Source organism: Phyllobates terribilis, unplaced genomic scaffold, assembly GCF_046119375.1.
Source record: "Phyllobates terribilis strain yellow unplaced genomic scaffold, ASM4611937v1 Scaffold_4__5_contigs__length_816908805, whole genome shotgun sequence".
Lineage (NCBI taxonomy): Eukaryota > Metazoa > Chordata > Amphibia > Anura > Dendrobatidae > Phyllobates > Phyllobates terribilis.
The window spans coordinates 63,877,644-63,901,455 of NW_027362764.1; the positions used below are offsets into that span (position 1 = coordinate 63,877,644).

General features: G+C 44.1%; 1 protein-coding gene across 1 annotated transcript in view; it reads left to right on the forward strand.

Annotated features, from left to right (window-relative positions):
• FAM171A1 (family with sequence similarity 171 member A1) overlaps positions 1 to 23,812 on the forward strand; it is a 95,734-nt gene that overhangs the window by 30,611 nt on the left and 41,311 nt on the right. The window contains exon 2 of the mRNA XM_073677425.1: positions 23,355 to 23,582. Coding sequence (XP_073533526.1) covers positions 23,355 to 23,582 — 228 coding nt within the window. The remainder of the gene's footprint in view (positions 1 to 23,354; positions 23,583 to 23,812) is intronic.

A 23,812-nucleotide genomic window follows, 5' to 3' on the forward strand; every position in this document is an offset into this window, starting at 1 on the left:
GTGTTTATTTTAGGTAAGTTAATGCTCTCCTTTTGGAATAACTTTTGTTTCCGAAGTATTGTGGTTTACATATCAAGGATTACTCACCACCAGGTTTAATGGAACAATGCATTTTGAGTGGCACATTTTATTTATGGCTCTGCATTATTCCGGTCTCCCCTGGGGCTTTTTTACCGTGACTGTAAAATTGTAATGGGACATAATGACGTTGGCGCACGGCGTCGGGATGAGGAGAACTCAACTGCGGATGACCTCTTCCGTCTCATTGCCATCTTCTTTATAGAATTTGAAATAGAGTATCGTAGACTTATCCGGACTACCAACACCATTTGGATGGCTTCGATACAAACTTATGGGCATTATGTTGTTTTTTTGTTTTTTTTTGGAGGAGGTTCTTATTGTGTGTGTGTGTGTACACAATATATATTATATATTAGATGGTGGCCCGATTCTAACGTATCGGGTATTCTAGAATATGTACGCGGCCAACCGGGCGCAATCAGCAGAGCGGTGTTTAAATTTGGCTCCAATATCGCTGATTGGTCGCGGCTGCGACCAATCAGCGAATCGTATTAGTGAGGACCGGGGAGCGGCCGGACCAATCAGCGACGCGGGATTTCCTAGACAGACAGACAGACAGACAGACGGGATAAGACGATTATATATATATATATATACTAGATGGTGGCCCGATTCTAACGCATCGGGTATTCTAGAATATGTACGCGGCCAACCGGGCGCAATCAGCAGAGCGGTGTTTAAATTTGGCGCCAAAATCGCTGATTGGTCGTGGCCGCGACCAATCAGCAAACCATGTTAGTGAGGACCGGAGAGCGTGTTTAAATTTGGTGCCAAAATAACTGATTGGTCGCGGCCGCGACCAATCAGCAGAGCGGTGTTTAAATTTGGCTCCAATATCGCTGATTGGTCGCGGCTGCGACCAATCAGCAGAGCGGTGTTTAAATTTGGCTCCAATATCGCTGATTGGTCGCAGCCGGGACCAATGAGCAGAGCGGTGTTTAAATTTGGCTCCAATATCGCTGATTGGTCGCAGCCGGGACCAATGAGCAGAGCGGTGTTTAAATTTGGCTCCAATATCGCTGATTGGTCGCAGCCGGGACCAATGAGCAGAACAGTGTTTAAATTTGGCGGCAATATCGGTGATTGGTCACGGGTGGCGGCTGCGACCAATCAGCGAACTGTGTTAGTGAGGACCGGAGAGCTTGGCGATAAAATCGACCAATCAGCAGAGCGTTGTTTAAATTTGGCGGCAATCTCGCTGATTGGTCGCGGCCGGGACCAATGAGCAGAGCAGTGTTTAAATTTGGCGAAAAAATCGCAGATTGGTAGCGGTCGCCGGCGGCCGCGACCAATCAGCACAGCAGTGTTTACATTTGGCGCCAATCTCGCTGATTGGTCGCGGCCGGCCACCGCGACCAATCAATCAGCGTCGTATTAGTGTGGGCCCGGGAGCGGCGCTGCTTGTGCGGCTCCGTATTAGCGAGGACCGGGGAGCGGCGCTGCCTGTGCGGCTCCTTCTGCTGCGAGAAGCCGGGAGATGAGCGGCTGCTCGCAGCAGAAGCATCCCGACCGGCGGCGCTGCTCCCCGGTCCTCCGTTGCTGTCGGGAGATCAGCGGGCCAAGCCGCTGATCTTCCGACGTTAGCCGCATGGAGGTCAGCGGCGCCGGTCGGGGTAGTTGTGCTGCTAGCGCCGCTCATCTCCCCGCTGCATCGCCGCTGACCTCCGTCCGCCAGATGAGCCTCTAACGGCTGCCATCTTTTTTCAGAAATCCCGCGGCGCTGATTGGCCGCTGCCGGGCCAATGAGCGACGCGGGATTTCCAGGACAGACAAAGACAGACAGACAGACGGGATAAGACGATTATATATAGATATAGATATAGATTAGATTTTTTTTTTTGCATAGCTATTTTCCCCCATTGACCGTATTAAAGGGGCTACTCCAGCATGGTATGTGAATGTCTGAGGAGAGGTTTCCCTTGCCTAAACCCACTCTAGAAGACTAGCCACAAATTTCGTTACAGCTGCCTTTCTAGTGACCACGTCATACTGTAACCTATGTAGCCAGCCCAATTTTTCACAAGCCAAATAATTTTTCCATCTTCTTGGTACCTTGGCACACACTCTCCCAACTATGACTTTTAGCAGACCCATCCACAAAACCCATGTGTCAGAAGATTTCCTTGGTTCCTCTGCCATCCTAAGGGTATTTTGATCTCTCCAAGAGGTCTGATCAGGCGGGAGAGTACAAGTTGAGGTATACTTTGGGTACGCTATAATGCCTATTTATAATTCTTGCCTATCTGGTGCCAATTTGCAGCCACCCCAGTCTCCTTTTGAGCTTAGCTGTGAGGTGGCATGGCTTGTCTTCACCTGCTTTTTGTGACATCCATAGATTTCATAAGCATGCCAATCTCTCTACGGAGATGAGTGGCCTTGTCACTGTTCTGCCCAGAAGCGTGACCCCACTTATCTGACATTTGGTATGGTTATGTAATAGATACACAGGTTGGGAATACCTCCGAGATGTCCATTGCGGTCAGCCATACTTTTCCAATCAGAGATAATGGTATCTCCGTCACTAATGTGGACAGAGTCTAAAACTAGCCATACGTATTCGATATCTGTCCGCTGATGTCTGGATTATCCATAACTATTAAGCACATGCATGCTCATCTTAGTTGGGCTTGCGTCTGTTGGAAAATGAGAGCCAGCTCTCTCTAAGAACAAAAAGATATAGCAATTGAAGTCCATCTACACCATCCTTATCTTTACCAATATCTGCCATCGCGGGAGAGTCTAAAGAAATCTTTCTCTTTAGGGACCTTTTTTTTTTTTTCTGCAGTTTTTCATTCAGACGAGCGCAGAGAGAGTTTCTTCACAAAGGCACAGAAACGTAGAAGACTGACACTTTTTAAGAAATTGAAGTCCATTTGTGTCATTGTAGTCTATGGCCCACTTGGGGGTCCTACTAAATCCTGAATGCACTGCAGAAAACACAGTGTGAACAGGGCCTTACAAATCCATATAAACTGTCTTATCGGATGCTGTATTGCGCTGGTATCGTTTCCTAGTAATATGATTCCTAGAGGAGCCCACCTCTGTAATTGATTCTGTTGCTTCCAATTGTTTTCTCTTTTTCTTTGTTTTCTGCACCTTTTGTTATGTTATCCGGCATTGACATTCTGGCTCACTGAATTATTTTTTGTTCTTTTTTTTTTTGCACGCAGTCAAAATACGACTTCTGAGCTTAGTACTTGGCTGAAGTGCAGTCATTCATGGTGAAATGTCACTTGGCCTCTTGAATGGAGGACACCACTCACAGCGGAGAGCAGGTGTCTGTCATTATCCACAAAGAATGGAGCGCAGCGGCTTCCTGTCGCGGGGAAAGCTCTGCTGGGGCTTGCACTCAATGTGAGAAAGTGCTCTCTCCTCTCCCTGGAGAGGTCTGATAAACAGCTGTGTCCTGCACCATCTCGCTCAATGGACGGGCTGTGGACCGAATAAAAAGCTTTATTTTATACAGCAGCAAATTGTGCAGTGATGAGTTTCAATATGGAGGTCTAAACTTGTATTTATTTTTTATAAATGCCCTTCTTTTTTTTTTTTTTTTTTTTTTTTTATATAGAGTCCAATCTTATTTTGTCATTTTCCCCATGATGTGAGCTCTGACCAGAAGTGACTATTGTCTCCGTGAACAATGGACAATATAATTTTTTTATTCTTAAAGGGATCCTGATGCATGCTGCCCAATCCATGTTTCAGGGAACAAAATAAGCCACCGGGGACAGAGCTCCTCTGTAGACTAATCTGACAGGTGGGTCTCCCTAGAAGTTTCCCTGGACTGATGAGTCTTTGCCTTCATAACATATAGGTAGAGACCTGTCAATCCATGGCAGAGGGCGGGGAGAAGCCGCCGAGGACTCAACTGTCCAACTTGTCTGCGGCACGGCTCGATCCCCAGCAGCTTTTAAATTGTTTTTCTTCGTTACCTGGCTGAGATCCTACAACCAGTGCCTGATGCAGCTACTTGTGGTGATCACCACCCTTATCATCCACAATACAGGTACCTTAAGGCCCCTGTACACATGACTAATGTCGGCCGACAGCCTAATATGTATGGGGGCACACCCAACTCTCTCCCCACAGATGCGGTACTACAATGGATCCTAATATAGGGGCTGATGCACACAGCAGTATTCTGGATCACTATGGTACAGATCCATTATAGAATGCTCACAGGTGGACTGGGAATTGTCTAGGCCTCTCACAACCCGCAATTAAGGTCCCTTAAGCTCTGTTCACATCTGCACTGTGGCTTCTTTTTGTAATGGAAAGCACAATACTGTACCGGATCCATCCACTGAGTTATAATTGGGTCCATGGGGGTTCCTAAAGAGTATCATCACTTAAATAGCAAACATAGCTCTACTCGATCTGTCGTTTGACTAATACCACCTACCCCTAGTTCTCTGTTTAGTGGGGACCATCAGCATTTGGCATAACGTCCCATTGATCCAACCACTGGCCCATCCATCTGGTCCGTCAAGAGTCCCTCTCAACTTGTTACTCCATGTCTCTGAGCATCGAACACCTTGTTCTTCTGTGTCTTGCTCAGTGGTGGTTGGGTTTCAGCCTTCTTACCTCAGCCGTGTCTCTGAACACCTTGTTCTTCTGTGTCTTGCTCAGTGGTGGTTGGGTTTCAGCCTTTTTTACCTCGGCCGTGTCTCTGAACACCTTGTTCTTCTGTGTCTTGCTCAGTGGTGGTTGGGTTTCAGCCTTCCTTACGTCGGCCTTGTCTCGGAACACCTTGTTCTTCTGTGTCTTGCTCAGTGGTGGTTGGGTTTCAGCCTTCCTTACCTCGGCTGTGTCTCTGAACACCTTGTTCTTCTGTGTCTTGCTCAGTGGTGGTTGGGTTTCAGCCTTCCTTACCTCGGCTGTGTCTCTGAACACCTTGTTCTTTTGTGTCTTGCTCAGTGGTGTTTGGGTTCCAGCCTTCCTTACCTCTACCTTGTCTCTGAACACCTTGTTATTCTGTGTCTTGCTCAGTGGTGGTTGGGTTTCAGCCTTCCTTACCTCGGCCGTGTCTGAGCACTGAACACCTTGTTCTTCTGTCCTCCAAGGATGTTGCAGTTCTGGAATACGACAGAAAAAATGTCAAGCGTTTTCTAGTAAGATGCACCAAGTTTTTCACAGCTTGTGCTCCTGTAGGTTTGGTGAATTTCCTGCCACTCTTATCTAGTGGTCTATTATCTAGTTTCATGTTGACCCATGTTGGGTCCTGCCAAAGCATCTTACTCTTCTCTCTAAAGCAATCAGATCCTTCATATCACAACATCCCACACTATTAAATAAATAAATCCTGTTGATTTCCACCAGAAAAGCACAATGGTGACCTGTAGCTCATGGACAGTTGTGTGCAGAATACCGGACAGCAGCCCCCTTTACTTTATGGACGTCATAGGGGGAGTGACTGTGTGGCAGCGGAGCACACCTGTTCTCTAGATAAGCTCTACTTGACTGCATTGAAGTTGGTGGCCTATTTTGTAATTTATAATCTCCCAACTTTTAAAAAAAAATAAAAAATTTAAGTGGTAACACATGCGAAGCAGCTGGCTGCAGGGAGGCTGCTGACTGCTCTCCAGCCAGAACTGTCTGTGTTGGATTTATTGTAAGCCTTCCCACATGAATGGTACGCTGTGTACTGGAGTAATGGAGATTCCTGTGCTGCTGTCTTATAACCGGGATATCGATACTGTTGGAAGAAAATACTAGGTCTGTGGCCTTATATTATCACATTCATGGGGTTGTGAGGGGGCTTGGTATTATAAATGTTCAAGGATAAGGCTCATGTAAGGTGCCAGTCATACAGCCATTACAGCCTATTGGTCATGCCCATATTGTATAGCTCTGTGCCATCCGCCTGATCAAAGTGCAGCCCACAAGGAGAGACGCCCCAATTCCCCCTACCAACAATACTTGGCCTGGCTGCATCCTGCAAAGATGAAAAAATGTATGAGGTATTAGTTGATATTTTGGCAAAACTAATCAAGCTCGCTCGCAGCTCGCTTCAAATGTCCTCATTTTTTTTCCGAATTCCAACACTTTCTGATCTAATACTGGAGATACCAGGGGTGCTGTGGGAAGAAGAGGCTGCTCACACTGCTGTTGTCACGGGTGTGTCAGAAGTGACAGACAGTCGCCCTGCAGTTGGTTGCAGGAGATCTCTGTTTGGCATTACAGACACCTTACAGGCTGTCTCTCTAGGACCCAGCGGCTAACTTCCTCTGGCTAATTAACACCCTGGCCTGGATGTATAAATACCTGCTGTCTGCTAGAGGGAGATGCCAGTGATACTCACATTACCCTTTGTGAAGTCTCGGAGCAAGTGCGTTACTTCATCCTCTCTGGAGCAATGAGGACGGGTGTTCATCTCTCTGAAGTCGACTAAAGCTAAGCTATATTCCCTTGTTTGTTCCCTCTTGTTGTCTTTAGTTGTCAGTGGGGATCGCTCCCCCTCCCTTCCCTAGCCGGGACCTAACACCAGGGAAAAAGAGGGTGAGGTTCGCGTGTGGAGATTGCTGAAGAGCCAATAGAGGGACGATAGTGGAGACAGGGTGATATTAGATCAGCCTAGGAGGTCTCCACTTCCCCCTTTCCCTAGTGTCTGGGCTCCCTTTCACTCTTCCCTTTGTGTTGCACTGAGTCTTTCCCACACCTTGCGTGACAGCTGTCTACCTTGTCTATCTGATACTGGAGATACCAGGGGTGCTGAGGTAAGAAGAGGCTTCTCACACTGCTACCACCCTGTCTTTATGATCTAATACTGGAGATACTGGGGGTGCTAAGGGAGGAGGCTGCTCACACTGCTCTCCATTTGGTCTATCATCTAATACTGGAGATACCAGGGGTGCTAAGGGAAGAAGAGGATGCTCACACTGCTAACTCCCTGGTCTATCTGATCTAATACTGGAGATACCAGTGGTGCTGGGGTAAGAAGAGGCTGATCACACTGCTGTCCACCTGGTCTATCTGATGTCACCCTGGAGATACCAGGGGCGGCCTCTCTCACACTGCTGTCTATCTCCCTCCAGGACACAGCAGCAGGACTTTCGACTGCACGCGCATTTGGCCACTTTTTTGGTGTTGGTGGTTACTCTGCATCGGCATTCTCTCGTCACTATAGGAGCCTGAAATTCCTATCTATAATTTCCCCGCATACATTTTCCCTGTTATTGTCCAGTGCCTTTCTGCCCTGAAATGAAATCCCACCTTTATGTTCAGACTTAGTTTGACATACAGTAGAGGCAAAATCCCATCCTCACTTGCTGCAGAGAGGCAGAGCCCTGCCCTTACCTTCTGTAATCACTCTTCTGCTGGAGATGGATTACACCTGACAACAAGCGGTGGCCAGCAATGCTTTTTTGGAGTTAAATTTTTTTTTTTAGTGATTGGCATACAAGATGGCAGATTTTGGTACTCTTCCATGTTTTTTGAAGGACAGTGTTCAGGTCCCATATAAAGTACAGATTAGTAGTTGATACTGACAAAACCCAAGATAAAAACAAAATAAGTAAATACATAAATGGCAGTAATGCATGAAACAAACATGGGGTACATAACCATACCGTAATTTTGATCACAAAAACATAAAAGCTGTCCCACCGCGTCACGGTGACCCTATTCGGGACTGTCCTAACCTCTAGTATTAAAACTTTACCATTTGTCAAGTGACGTAAAATGTGAATAAGGACTGAGACCCAGCTAAAAGACACTCAGCCATAGGGAACTACATGAATGTAATGTACAGCTTAAAGAAAAGGGATTTAAATATATATATATATATATATATATATATATATATATATATATATATATATATATATATATATATATATATATATATATATATATATATATATATATATATATATATATTTTTTTTAATCAAAATTATGTATATTTTCATGCACTGTTGCTATTTACTGCAGAGTATTTGCTAATTTTGTTTTTTTCTTCGCTTTTGTCTGTTTAGTGGCCAGTGTGAACATGCGCCTACACGCTGCATGCACAGAAATTTATATTCCAGTTTATCTCTTTGGTTTTTTGTTTCAGTAGTTGATACTGTAGGTTGCACCATGCTTCACCATGAAGTTTTTTAGTGGGCACCACATATTTTACTAGTGGGTGACCTGGGAGCCAGTTGACGTCACGCTCATCTAACAGTTGGAGGGGGAAATTCTTGAGCTTGATAACATTGTACAATTAGTAAATGAGAATAGGATGGGGATTGTTTTCTGCTGCAAAACCTGCTCCACATCGTGACAGCTGGAAGATTCATATGCATTTTATGATGATGTAACCTCCATTCATCAAGTTCTCAGGGACTAACGCAAAGGTTAATATTCTGTAGTTTAATGGGTTGTGCACAGTAGCGTAGCTACCTTGGGGTGGCAGCATGAGCACTCCTATGTAAGGGATAGTAGAGTGAGATATCTGCCGGGCAAAAAATAATTTGGCCGACTGCTGTCCAAACTGCATGGTGGGGGACATGTTTCTTTAAGCAATGTGATATTCACAAACCTATTGAAATCTTTATCAGAATATCCATTCAGATTGTGAAAATGCCCTTAATGCTCACATGGGCCTTTCTAATTCCAGCGTTTCATGAACTAGTATGAGTTACCGACACGCAGAGCTAGGTTTGTTCCCTATGGTTTCTTTAAGAAAAACGAACAGTATTGATAAGTGATAGTGGCGAAGTCTGAGATTTAAATATTCCGCACAGTCGTGCTAATGCCTGATAATGAAATCCAGCATATGGCATCACAAAAGGTGGCGTTCATACAGAATGTGATCCTATAAGGCATCCTTCATTGTGAACATTAAGCCTCGTCACTACCGGTCTATTCGACTGCCAGTTCTTGTTCCTAATCGCATCGCAGAGAAATGGATTACATTCTGCTAACACGTTCTCTTTTTTTGGTCTTTTGATTATTTCACGTGTTGTGGACTCAAACAATAAAATATGGAAGCGGCGAGGTCACTGCAGGGAAACCAATGTCCGGATTGTATTACTAGTGTTTTGAAGCTGAGCTATAAGCTTGTTTCCCTTCGCCACTTGGCCCCTTCTATGAGTACTGAAATTATCATTATAGACTAAATCCCTGCGGGATCCGTTAATGACCCTCTTCTTTCAAAAGAAAAGATCTTACAGTTTATGTTGCACTTTGCCCATTTGGCAGGTTAACCTTCTTTTCCCATGAGAAACACGAGGAAGGGTTTACATTTAGTCTATCTTGTAAGCAAAACTTCCAGTGACCTCTTCTTGCTCATCGTTTTTGTATGATTGTTTGAAAAGTTGTGATAAGATTCGCCAAAGTTCTTAAACTTTTTTACTTTTAGATCAAGTGTTACGCCCTCAAGTCCTTAAAGTGTTAGTGTGCTATTATTCCACAGCACTTTTAGACATCAGAATGACTGTCCCCATTGGGACTTAAAATCTAAATTCTGTATCAGTATGTCTTTTAAACCCACGGGAAGAAACAAACTCTTGGCAGATGTTATCACACTAAGCCATTACTTAGTTAATTTTTTATTTATTTATTTTTTGCTCTCTCCCTCCCTCTCTCCTCTCCTTTTTTGTATGTCACGCGCTCTCTCTCCCTCTCCTCTCCCCCCTCTACCCCCTCCTTTTTTGTGCCTCTCCCTGGCTCCTCTCCTTTTTTGTATGTCGTGCTCACTCTCACCCCCCCCCCTCCTTTTTTGTGCCTCTGCCCCCCTCGCTCTCTCACCTCCCTTTTTGTGCCTCTTTCTCTTGTCCACTCCAATCAGGGGGCTTATAGGTGAGTATGTATAGCAAGGAGGATTGACACATATTTATCCACTTGCTACCAATGCCAATATGCTGCATGTAAAGCCAATAAGATCTTGTCATTTAATCTTTGAAACTTTCGTGCTTCACAAAATACAGGTGAAATGCATGCTTACTTATGATCCTAAATTATTATTATTTCTTGAATGATATGTGTTAGGGGTTTTCCAGTCGTCGTCCCCCCTCCCCCCAAGAAAAAAAATACATTAATGAGCTTTAAAAAGCTTCACATAACACGAATATAGTTCAATTGTCCGGATGCTGCCATCACTTTAGTTGCTTCATCCCGGGTCACAGCAGCTTCGCTTCCCCTCCTGTCCTCGACCTAATCGGATAGGTGCGTGTTATCTGCCGATCATGCACACGTCACACCAGGTATCTGAAGATGCGGAAGTGGCGCCTGAGAACCCCTTTACTCATTACCTGTGCACGGCATGAATACAAGACCCTTCCACAGTGTGAGAGGAGGGGGTTAACTGAGAATTCAGTAATTTTTTATTTTTTTTAAAAAATGTGCTTAATTTTTTGGACTTGAACTCGCTCAACAGTGAAGCCTCCTTCACACTGTCGCTGCGGAGTCCGTACTGCTATTTCAATCATAAGTTAAATTTATCTTTTCTCATTTTTATTCTCTTCTCACTGTAAACATTTGTGACATCAATGGAAAGTTCATGACCTGAAGACAAAAATAGAAGCGTCCCCCACTCATGAGAGATTTAGATGTCAAATACTCCCAGAAGACAAAAATCGGAAGAATCCTCTATTAAGCATGGAAAAATTAACCTAGAAACGGTCATTAATTTGTTATAAGCCTGCAGTTAATGTAATTAGTAGAATTTTTTTTTTTGATCTACAGAAGATGCCGAATGTTCAGCTGGAGCATGAGAAGGTTCAGAGCTTTAGTATTGCTTGGGTCTCTATTGCAGAGATATTGACTCCCAGAGTCCTTCAGCCCAAGCCCCATCTCTGGTCAAAACTAGAACAGTCTTTGGATCCTTAGTCTATGTAAAGGGGGACCTGGGTGCAACTGCTACCTCTGACCCCCTATAGCTATGGTTCCACTATACATTGGGACATATTGATCTACTTATAGGACCCTCCTTCAAAGCTTACGTTTGATACAATGCTACACATAGCCCTGGTGGCTAATTTCGCTGTGACCCCATCAAGGTGTAAAAATTCAATGGGTAGGCCTCATCCCCCAACATCTACTGACCATTCTGAATCCGAGAGGTGAAGGTTAAGTGAGGAGAGGTGAAAATTTATTCTACCAGCGTTGGTCAGGTTCGGCACTGTTTTTTGGAAGTAATCAACCAACATTTTGTTATCATGGCCAGCCCCTTCAAAATATCCCATAGGTTCCCAGAGAGATTGTTTGGATAGTTCCTTTCAGGCGACCATCCACCTTGGGACTGAAAAGTGACTATACATTTCTCATAAATCGTCATGATCTCGGTTTGCCTCCCTATGCCTTCTATGCTCAGATCCACGTTTCATTCCACCTGATGGCACCTGTGGCATGGGGGAGCATGCTGGCAAGTCTACACCGACCCTTTCCTGTCTTTTTTGTACTCTAGAATAGGAATGGCCACGGGATGTGTAGTTTTAGACCTGCCATTCTGCTCCCCATGCAGCCAAGATGACCATCTAGAAGCAGGTGGGAGCCAAACGGAAGGTACCAGGTAGGGTAGTGGTTCTCAACTCAAGTCCTCAAGACCCACCAACAAATCATGTTTTCAGCATTTCATTAGTATTACACAGGTAATAATTCCATCACCTGTTCAATACTAAGGAAATCCTGAAGACATAATCTGTTGGTGGGTCTTGATGACTGGAGTTGAGAACCAGTGCGGTAGGGTGACCACTCAAGAAAAATGTAAATTGCAGTAGAAGGAACTGGACTATCTTCAGCGGCGTTCCCCCAGTGTAGGGTGCAAAAGCAGGCGTTTCAGCTCTGTAAAACAAGCTTTCATCCAGTACCGAAATGTGTTGTATGTTCAATAAAGCAGTTGCTTTTGCATGCTGTAATCTAAGCTTTTCTACATCGGGGCATCACAGTTTCTTCTATTGCGCTGTGCTCAGATTAGGGAAATGGTCCAACTCGACCACAGGTCGGACTATGGCGGCATAAAGCCCCTTAGAGTTGTGCCCGTCAATTGCACCATGCCTCATTGGTTTATTATCCATTTGCGTTGACCCCTGTATGCCGCACATAGCGCCTTTCTCATGCAGCATTAAGGCATCTGTCAATCTGATTCATGAGAAATACATAGCCACTTTCCAGTCTCAAGGTAGAGGAATCGCATTAACTATTCCCATGGAAATGCTCAGTTATAAAATGTTTTTGTGCCTTCGTTTTTGAGTGAATTTTTTTGCATGTAGTAACTAAAGTCAGTCATGGCTAAGTTTTCCCATCCTGTAATGAGCAATGATCTTCTATTCGTACGCCTACATTTCTCTAAGATGACCACAATGTGTGGAAGTAAATGGTAGAATCTGGCCGCCCAGCGAGGAGTGGAAAGTATGCGGAAATGTCAGCAATTACTCCAGCGAGCTCAGTCGGATACACCCTTACGGCTGATAGTGAATTCATCTCTGAGCTATTCCATCACAATCATGGCCGCTGCAGCCCAACCCGATCCCCAGCAAGGAATATATCTTTCAGCAGCCTTAATTCTGCCTGCTGAGATGAAGACGAGGATATTGCTTTTTTGTTAATAGCTGTAATGGATGCTTACATTACTCCGCAGCATTGCTATTTTCCGTGGGTGCATCAATCATTTTATTCCGTATCTTCACATCTAATTATATTATACCGGGGGTGAAAATTGTATGAAAATTGCATTAAAGTGTAGGCTTTCTTCCCACCTGTCTTGCAAAAAAAAATTTGTAATTTCTTAAAGAGAATGTGTCATCAAAAATGATCAGTACATCAGATTTTTATACAAATTTTTTTTTTTTTTTTTGTATTTAGTAGATCACTAAATAAAAGAAAATCAGAAATCTTAAAAATTTACACTAAGCTCATACTTCATTTTCTGTACAGAAGACTTTTCAGCAGACTCATTATCCTCATTTTTAAACTTTGATAAATAACTTCAATTTTCTCATTGGCCACATACTAGGCTTTTTTTAATTCCTGTTAATCACATGAACATTAGCAGAAGTAGACTGACACACACCCTGCTTGTGTCAGTCTACTTCTGCTAATGTTCATGTGATTAGCAGGAATCAAAAGTCTATTATGTGGCCAATGAGAAAATTGAAGTTATTTATCAAAGTTTAAAAAAATACATATATCATCAAAACCTGATTTCAACGAGGTCATTTTTTGATGACATTGTCCCTTTAAAGGGAATGTATTTCTTACCAGAAAGTATGTCTCTCCTTTAGGAGAGTGGCATGCCAGTATAAGGAGACTTATAGGCCATGCAATGCACTTCTGGGAAATTAGATATGCAAATTGCCTCTTCAGAGAGTACAGGAACTCTAGTGCCACCTATTGGAAGTAGAAATCCTAGGTGTCAATATCGACCCTTTAACGATCCTTGTCATATGACTTGTGATAATAGCCAATCCAGAATCTCTATTTGCAGACTCGTGTTTCTGGGTGTTGCCACTCCTTAGTGCAAAGTATGAGATCTCATTTGCCGGTATAAATATAATCTTTTTAAAATATCGTTCTTGAGGGTTGTTGTGTGTTTTTACATTTTCACATTATCCAGTGGAGCAGTCCCAGTAGGCTGTTTTCGGCAGCTCACTTGACCTATCGGCTTTGCTGTACAAAATGAAAGTTTTTAATTGTCATGTCATAGTTATTAGTAGGGGAGTAAGTAAAAATGGTAAATTAAAGCTATCGCTTAACTAGTAGTATACTCCTAGGACCGCATCAATCGACAGAACAGGGGCGTGATGTCCCCCACTATTCTCTGGTTCCCCCTGGCCCCAAGACTGTCTGCTCTATTCAGAGTCTGACCCTGACTTCGGCCTCATTCAGATGTATGTGTGTTATGTATGTTTTTGACACTTGGATACAAAACACTGATGGCGCATATACCATTTTTTATTTTTTTTGCGTACATGAAAAAACACTGATGTCTGAGGCTTTAAAGGAATATTCTCAAGTTTGAACGTTCTACCATATGCACAGTATAGGGAATAACTTCCCGATCACTGGGGTTCTCGCTGCAGGGGCTCCCATCGATTCCGAGAGCTAGGGCCCTGAAGAGGCAAACACCCCAGGACACATTCAACTAATTTGCATCACGCGGAAAAATTCCTTCTTGACCCCGAGAAAAGGTGATCAGTCCTAGAACTCTGGATCAAACCTAATTATGATACCAGTTATGCAATTACTATTATCGTATTAAACGTACTACTATAGGTGTAATATTTTTTCTGATTTAACTGTAGTCCACAATGTTATGTGTATCGAGGAAATCACCCAGCCCTTTTTTGAAAGCTGTTATAGTGTCGGCCATCACTACCTCTAGTGGTCGGCATTGCACAGTCTGACTGCTCTGACTGTAAAGAACCCTTTCCTGTTTAGGTGCCGGAATCACCATTTTTCCACCTATAATGAGTGCCCCCTTGTCCTTAGCATGGTCTTTGGAAGGAATGTCATGTGCTAGTCCTTTGTACTGACCACACATTATATTTATACATGCAGTGGCGTACCGCCAATGGCGGCAGACCACGCCACTGCTATGGGGCCCCAAGCTGCGTGGGGATGAGTTGTATTGGTGGATAGTGGTGGGGGGAGGGAGGTTGCGGCGGAGCGGAGCACACACAGTAGCCGCTGAAGCAGCTATCACATGTGCCCGCTGCTAAAGGCATGTGAATATTCCCTCTTCTCCACTCCCATGGGCGTGGAGAAGAGGGAATATTCATTCTCTTTAGTAGTGGGCACGGAGGAGCGCTGAGTCGCAGCTCCTGCTGACAGTGCCCGCTATTAAAGAGAATGAATATTTATGCATCTCCACGCCCATAGTCCTGGCGTGGAGAGGAGTAAATATGCCGGCAGCAGCAGCTCACCTCAGGATCTGAGAATGCGCGTTGCTCAGATGCCGACATGAGCTGCAGCAGACAGGACGCAGCGCTGGAGGAGAGGTGAGGAAGGAAGGTGAGTATTAGGCTATGTGCCCACGTAGCAGATTTGATGCAGAGCGTTTTTGCCTCTCTGGCAGAAAAAAACACATGAAGATTTACATGCGTTTTTTCTGCCAGAGAGAAGCGTTTTTTCAGCTTTTTTACATGCGTTTTTTCAAGCAGTTTTCCAAGCGATTTTGAGCATCACTTGGAAAAGTGCTTGACAAGTTGGTCACACAATATAAATACATGTAACCGGCATGGATTTATAATGTGTGAACAACTGATGCTTTAAATGCAGCATCTATACTAAAAAAAAAAGAGAATTAAAACTTTAAAAAAAAAAAACTGTATACTCACCTCTCCGGTCTCCTCCAGTCTGCTCCCGGCCGTGTCTTCTCTCTTCAGCGTCCCGCGGTGTACTTGCAGGACCTGCGGTGACGTCATTTAGTCAGTTGATGGTCACGCGACCATCACCTGACCGCCGACGTCAGCAGTCGCGTGACCATCAGGTGACTAAATGACGTCACTGCAGGTCCTGACAGTACACCGCGGGACGCTAAGGAGAGAGGACGTGGCCGGGAGCAGACTGGAGGAGACCGGAGAGCAGACTGGGGGCCGCCAGAGAGGTGAAATATACAGGTTTTGTTTATTTTTAACTTTATTTCTTTTTGTCACCGCGTGGTAGCCGGGATGAGGAGGAGTTGTAGTCTCCTCTTCATCCTGGTTACCACACGCACTGCGATTACGCTGCAAATTCGCGGCCATTGAATTTAATTGAAACGCAGCAAATCCACATATACCTGCGGGTTTGCTGCGTTTCAGTGTTCCTCAATGGCCGTGAATTTGCAGCGTAATCGCAGTAGAAATGGTCATGCTGCGTTTTGCAACGCAATGCGAATTCGGCGCAGAAATTAGCGCATCATGTGCACAGCACATCCGAATTCACATTGCTTTGCATGGCAGACTGTTTTACAAGCATTTTTGCGGTGTTTTCACAGCCGTAAAAACGCTACATGGGCACATGGCTTTAGTGTTTGTTTTTTTTGTGTGTGCAGTGATTGGGGGATGAGGGGGCCATATATACCAGGATTGGAGGTTTGGGGGGGCCACACATACCAAGATTGGGGGATTGAGGGGACCACATATACCAGGATTGGGGGGATTGAGGGGACCACATATACCAGGATTGGGGGGATTGAGGGGACCACATATACCAGGATTGGGGGGATTGAGGGGACCACATATACCAGGATTGGGGGGATTGAGGGGACCACATATACCAGGATTGGGGGGATTGAGGGGACCACATATACCAGGATTGGGGGATTGAGGAGGCCATGCGTACCAGGATTGGGGGATTGAGGAGGCCACGCGTACCAGGATTGGGGGATTGAGGAGGCCACGCGTACCAGGATTGGGAAATTTACTATTTGCTGCTGCATTTCCCACCCTAGGCTTACACTCGAGTCAATACGTTTTTCCAGTTTTTGTGTAGTAAGATTAGGGGCCTCGGCTTATACTAGGGTCAACGTATTTAAAATATACGGTATTTTAAAAATCAGTGAGTACGTGGTGCCCATAATACTGCAGGACTGTGGGGTGCATTATAATATATGGGGGCTGCATTTTACCCTACGGGGTGTGTAATATACTGTATGGAGGACTGGGGAGTGAATTATATTCTATGGAGGACCATGGGAAGTTCATTATACTATATGGAGGATTATGGGGGGCGCATTATATTATATGGAGGATTATGGGGGCGCATTATACTATATGGAAGGCTATGTGGGGGGCCATTATACTGTTTGGAGGGCTAGTGCAGGCCATTATACTGTATGTAAGCCCATTATACTGTATGGAGGGCTCTGTGGGGGTCACAGTTGGGGGATCATACTGTGTTGGTGTCACCATACTTTGCCTTGGGAGTTGAAGTGGGGTACTGTAGGGTCATTATACTGTGCATGTGGAGGCTAATGTGGAGGAATGCACCATGGGGGTATCATACTGTGTGTGGGGGGCACTTTTGTAATGCACTGACATCGAGCGCAGACATATTCACCCTCAAACGGCTGTTCAAGGCATGCACACATCTCACAAGACGCACACCTGGTAGCATTGTCCATGGAGTACATATTAAATGGGGATAAACAGGTAAAAGCAGAAAAACTAATAGAAGGCTAGTAAGGAAAACTCCAAACTATGCTCTTGCGTTAATCTATGCATGTAGATATACATACATTTTTTTGTTGTTGCTGTTTTTTTTTTTTTTTTTTGCATAATTAATCAATTTTCTTGGAAGATTCATAAAGGGCTCTAGATTAATTATACACATCGGGAAACATTTGTTTAAAAAAAACACAAAATAAATAAGAACAATATTGCAAAAACTAACAATGGAAATTTCTATCTGTTCAGTTGAAATTTTTGGACTCTGACTATGCGGCTCTTTCCTGCTTTGTGCACAGACCAAGACATCTGTACTAAATTGAAGACATCTGTTTGCTGAGTGTTTGGCAGGATGGCTCGTCCTCCCTTCCCATTTTTGGTGCAAGTGTTTTTTTTGTTTTTTTGCCTCTGACGTTTACAAGTTCAGCCATCGTTTCTGGAAAACTAATAATCTGTATTAACGATGACATGATCTCTGGCATAATGGCGGAGCAGCGGAGGTATTTTTCTGGCTGTAGCCAGGAGTAATTAATACCCACAGAATATCAGACCTCATGATCCCATTTGCAGAAATGCTTTGTTGCTTTTCCACAGATGTCTGCACCAAAAGACACGATACTTTTCTGCTCTGTTTACTGTGGAGCTTTTGTGGGTTTTTTCTCCCTTTTTTTTGTGTTTTCTGATGCAGATTTTTTTAATTACTGCAGGAATGGTGCAGTTCCAAACTTAAATAATGTAATTGCAGGGAGTAGGAACTTGCCAGAAAACGCACAGTTGTGCAGCATCTATTAATGCACAAGTGGGCATGAGTTTTTACAAAATCACATCCATCCAACTGTTAAATGCTGCATATTTTTTGCACAAAACAGTGGGGGAAATAACGTTTATCCCACTAAAGAACATTGACTTTTGGCTGCACTGAAATTTTTATATAACTCTGGAGTGCAAAGGAATAAACTAAATTGTGTACAATCTTGTGGACTGCAGTCTGTAACCCTGCAGAAAGTCTTAGTGTAGCCTTAGCCTAAGGCGGCATTTAGACTGACATGGGCGTATAATGTATGAGGCTGTTATTTCGGATTGGGAGACCCGCAATCAGTCTGGGTAGTTCAGTCCATACACGAATTGTCAAGAAGTCAGGAGTTTGAGTTGCCATAGAACTATACCCCCAATGATTAGCTGATATTTGCATCCAGTAAACAATGTATGGAGCTGCGGGGAGCCACTCTGTACATTGCTTACTCAGATATTAGCTACTTGGTGCAGGTGCCGAGTGTTGGAATCCCAGTAATCTCCTATTGGTGAGTATTAAGGGTGCAGCCGTGGCACAGTGGGAGCTGAAGCTTTGTCCACATGCGGCCCTACCCTAAAGGACCGCTCCATTGATCGCGTAATGCCTAGTGCACATCTAATGGGTAGGGTGCATGATACCAGGTGTTGTGCGCCGTCCCTTAAGGCCATGCACTTGGTGCACACAGTCCTTTTAAAAGGTTGCTGTCTTCCTATAGAACACGATCTATAGATTGTTAGAAGTCAATATTTAGCATTAGTTTCGCGCAACGGTAGTACAGCCATGTTTTTCTTCTTCGGTATTTGTTGTACAATACCTGTATAAACTGCAAAACCTTCCCGTGAAACTCTACCAGCTCCTTGTGTGAAGTCGTTTCCGCTCTTGATAGACTCTCTTGCTGCGTACTGGCATCACTCTATTCCTCGGGGAGAGTTAAGACCCTTCAGTGAGCACTTGGCATTATGTGCTGCTGGTTCACGGATTTTCGAAGCTCATACCGTCCTACTCCTTTTGTGGAAAATTCAATGCATGCTTGACTTCAATAGACGGTACGCATCGGGATATTGTTACAGGCGCTAAGCTGCCGGGGGCTTAAGTTCTGTTATTACGAGGCCCCCCCCCCCCGGTCTATGGAGGCAAAAATTGTTTTTTGCTCTAGTTCTGTATTAAAGGATCTTACTCAGAGTAGGGTGGATTGTTGGTGCTTCTCCTGGTAGCCTTCACTTGGGGAATATAGACTACTGGATCCCCCCCTGCTATGTCCCTGTGGGGTCTTGCATTCGAAGGGGTTAGCTTGGCTCCGTAAAGACTGAGTGATTTTTTAATTCAATATTCTGTAGCCTAGATTATCAGACCCCTCTGCAATCTATCAGCGGTGGAGGATCTTCAAGGCAAAAAATGCAGCTCTTCCAACCTCTTTGCCATAGACCTTGCAAAAGTGCTGCTGTGCAGTTGGATGGATCGGGACCTCTTCATTGTCGCTGAGCTTCTCCGATGCTGCAGAGGTGAAGCTGCATCTGCTAGTGGCATTGGAGAGTGCGCAGTTTAGGTCGGCAGCATTGATGAGCCTCTGGCCTGAACCTTCAGTCTTCAGGAGCACACCGCCTTCCGAAAACGGGAACACGGGAGGCAGAGGAACAGGCGCACTGGAACAATGATCTTGTGAAAATTGGGTTCTTCAGATTTATGGATATCTTAGCACTGATTTGGAGATGTCCCATCCTAACTGAAGTTCAGTGATGTCAGAGGTGCGGACATGACATCATCTCTGTTGATGTTGTTACCACTAACCTTTTTAAAGCTTAATTAATGCTGACACCCCTTGGCCGTGAGATATTTGTAATGGAGCTCATACACATTAGATAAGTTGTTCAAAATGGTTAATTTTGACCTTTTAGTGAATGATGGTGAAGGTTCGCTATCGTTCAAAACAACGGTTGTAAGTGTTGAATTTTTTTTTTTTGGTGTTCATGATGAACCTTGGTCATATCATCAGCTGAAAAAATCTAAAATTGGCAGATGCAGTCCGAGATGTATTTTTGTTCATGGATGAATGACTATTCATCCAACCGATGAACGAGTGTCGGCCCATTTTCATCTAATGTGTATGGTGGCAAAACTGTGTGCATAGAAAACCTCTTGAACTGAATGGTCTCATCCAACACGATGAAGCTTTCCGAAATATCAATACTGGGTTGTCACCATGTACCCAGTCTTTTGGTGCCAGATATGGAACCATAATATATAGTTGATCCACCAGTATCCAAGTCTCCCTGGATATATCCCCAATCCCTTCTTGTACATAAGACCTATACGGCACGAAACTACGTGTATGAAGTGGGTAAAATCGGACATATTAGGAGGTACTTTAAAATATTCATCCCCTTGGGTGCCTAACTATAAATGGGGAGTATCAAGAGAGTGTAAGACTGCAATCGTTCCCGGACGTGATACGATGATGTGGGTCATTGTGATGCAGCTCTGCTGTTTAAGCAGTTGACTCAACACAGGATTTCCCCTTGCTGCTGCGTGTCACTCAACATCAATGACAATCGCACCGCGCCATCTGTGAGCCCCTCCTTTAGGAGTCATTTCTGGCTTCAGTGCTATGGACCTGCCCCAGCTGGCATTCCTGTGCCGAGCCCTGCCACATAACATTGTGCTGGAAGCTCCCTGCCTTGGGACGTCTGTTTGTTTGTTTTTGGTGAGTGGAACTTATTAAACTTTTTTGAACTTGTTTTGTAAACTTTTCACAGGGTGGCAACAATGGCCTTCTTCATGGTTTTATTGCGCTTTTGTGTAGTGGCATTACTATAGGGGGCTTAGTCTGATGCCAGCATTATTGTAAGTGCGGGGCCCTGATTTTACAGGAGAGTTGGGTGTACCATGTTGCAGAAGCAGCGATTCTCTAATATAGCGACTCCTTCCAATGTATAAAGTTGTATTGGCATCCTGCTTGGCGGGAGAAAACGGGAACGAAAGCCAGGTCGGGATTTTGATATTGGATTGGCCATTTATCTGTGTATGGTCCGTCAGTTTATATTGACACCCGGACCCCAAAGTATGTGCATGAAAAATTTTGCTTTTGAAAGAGAATTCCTCCATCTTCCCAGTGTTGAGACTAATGCGCTCTCGTGAGCTGGATCGTCTCCTTTTAGCTGTTGATTTATAGTATTCTCACATTAGCATTTGGCATTTAGATCTGAATACATTGATGTTAATTTGCAATTCTAAAACTGCAGTTTTCATATTTTCTCTTAGCAACTCGAAATTTTTTTTGCATTTCAGTGGGATCAGTATTTTGGTGCATTTGCCGACGGAGTGCCCCTTTTTATACATAAATTGGCAATAGTTCAGCATCAATTTATACAGGTTTTTTTTTTTTTAAATATATTGGTAGGCTTTATTATGAAATTTATTTAATTTTGCTACCACTTTTATACCCTTTTGTATAGTTGAAACCTGTAGCAGGTCCATAAATAAAATGCCGAACCTACAGTGAAGACTGATACACAAGCAGAGTACTGAGGGAGGGAGTGGACGGTGGTGTGTTGAGGGGGTATTTTTCATTAAGAGTGTAAATATGTGTTGTTACTTTGGCCTCTTTGTTTTTTTTATATATATATATATATATATATATATATATATCAGGGATGCGTAAGGTCTGACACCTGTCAGTCATTATAACCATCTTTTTGGAATAGTATACTGGCCCCCGTTCACATTAACCTGCCGATGTCAGCCGGTCCCACCTGAAAATCTGTGTATGAGGGTCTTTCCCGGCTGTCCCAGAGACAGTCTTATGTGTATGAGGGTCTTAACCAATCTTTCTCTCAAAATTAACGTCAGCTGAACCTGCCGATAACTGGTTCGATCGATAGTCTATGGAGGCCCACAAGGATTCGGCAGGTCCAATGTCGTACTGACTATCCTTTTAGTTTTGAGAGAGATAAGCTGCCGAAGGATAAGTCTGGCAGCAGCTCTCTGAGAACACAAAAGCACTCGGCTGAGTAAGGGAGAGATGACCAAGATGGAGGACACACATCTCCTTGTGTAAACATTGGATCTAATGCCAAAAAAATGGAGCGCCGATCAAATTAATGATCGCTTGTCCCGGTACTGTTTGTACTGGCTTGTGTGAAAGGGCATTCAAACGAGTACCCATCAAATGATTGTCAATCGACTTTCGTTGTCTGTAGAAAGGTAACCCTGAGCTGTTGTGATGATTTCTCTGCTGTTATATGGTGGACGGGAAGTGGCCATGTTCTAGTAATTACCTGTTAAAGGGCCCGTCGGTGAATGCTGTTGGATAGTGGGTGACTGATTTCCATAGTGAAGTGTGAAACAGCTGCTAATGAATTCTTTCTTTTAAGAATTGTTTTAGATGGGAGGCAATTCCTCCAGGTTTAGTCCAGCTGGTGTGTGTCCATGTCAGGAAATGATATCGGTCAACAGATACCACCACAAAATTCATCATTTCCAACCACAAACTTCCTCTCTTTCTTACAGCATTGAATATATAGAGTAATGTAAAAAGGGGGTCATCTTGTTATTTTTAAGTACCCTGTAAAGGCGTTTGGTGTCGGCTCTAAATTTGGCCATACATGTAAAAGCTGTCTACCAGACGAAGCGTCGGCCAACCGCTTGGTCTTTGCCGACTCCACCAAACACGTGCGCTCTTGGCTAAGCCTAGCACTTGTGTGGTTTCATTGGGGAGAGAGGAGAAGGCCATCACCAGACACCTTCGGCTGCGGCTCACCTTCCCTGAAAACACAAATTACGGCTGCCTGATCCTTGTCTCACCTGACATCATCTGTCATGGGAGCTCCCACACAAATCAATGGTCAGCCGGTTCGCCCGAAATTGGCAGGTTTGACCAACTTTCAACTAATCTGTATGAGGGCCTTTTAAAAGGGTTTTTTTAAGATTAGAAAAACCTGTCTACTTTCTTGCAGAAACGGCACCACCCTTGATTATGGGTTGTGCACGATATTGCAGCTCGGCCCTATTCAATACATTGGATTCAAGTTTGCAATACCAAATGCATCCCATGATCAAGGTTCGTGCTGTTTTTGAAAGAAAGCGGGGTATGATTTTCTATTCCTGCCTGTATGGGGATAGAAACTGGTGTGTGTTTTTTTTTTTTTTTGTTGTTTTTTTTGTAGCTTGAAACAGCGCCACTCTGGGTCATGGTCTGTGTCTGGTATTGCGGCTCAAACCAATAGAATTACAATTCATGTCATTCCATTGAATCACTTTGGTTAGATGGAAAATAAAATGCTTTGGTTTCTTTGCTCGGAATAGGCAAAAAAAAGTTACAATAATTTATTACCTGTTGATTGTTATGAGGCCAGTAATTTTAGGCACCTCCTCAATTTTTCAACATACATATATTTTTTTTCTTTACAGAGGTGACGTTAAAAGTCCAGGTGAGTGACGTGAGTACCCACCAGCCGCTCAGCAATGCCGTGGTAGAGATATTTGCCAACCAAGTCTCTGCCGCTACTGGGACCACCGGATCAGATGGGACAGCGCTTGTCAAACTCCAGTACAAACTGGGAAGTCAACTGATTGTCACAGCCACCAAACACGCCTACGTGCCAAACTCCGCGCCCTGGAGACCAGTCCGGTTACCAGGTGGGATATAACCTGCTGTTAACTGCAAATGTACAATCAAAAGCTATCCCTATTCCTATCTATCTACCCTGTGGCAATGACCAGGACGCTATGCTACCAACTGTAATGTTGGTTAGAAAGCTCTTTGAATGTAGAGATGGGTAATGACAAGTCCTTGATGTCAAAGTTAGTTCTGAAGGATTTGACTCCCAAAACAATATATATCCGCATGTAGCTCTTTCAACGACGAG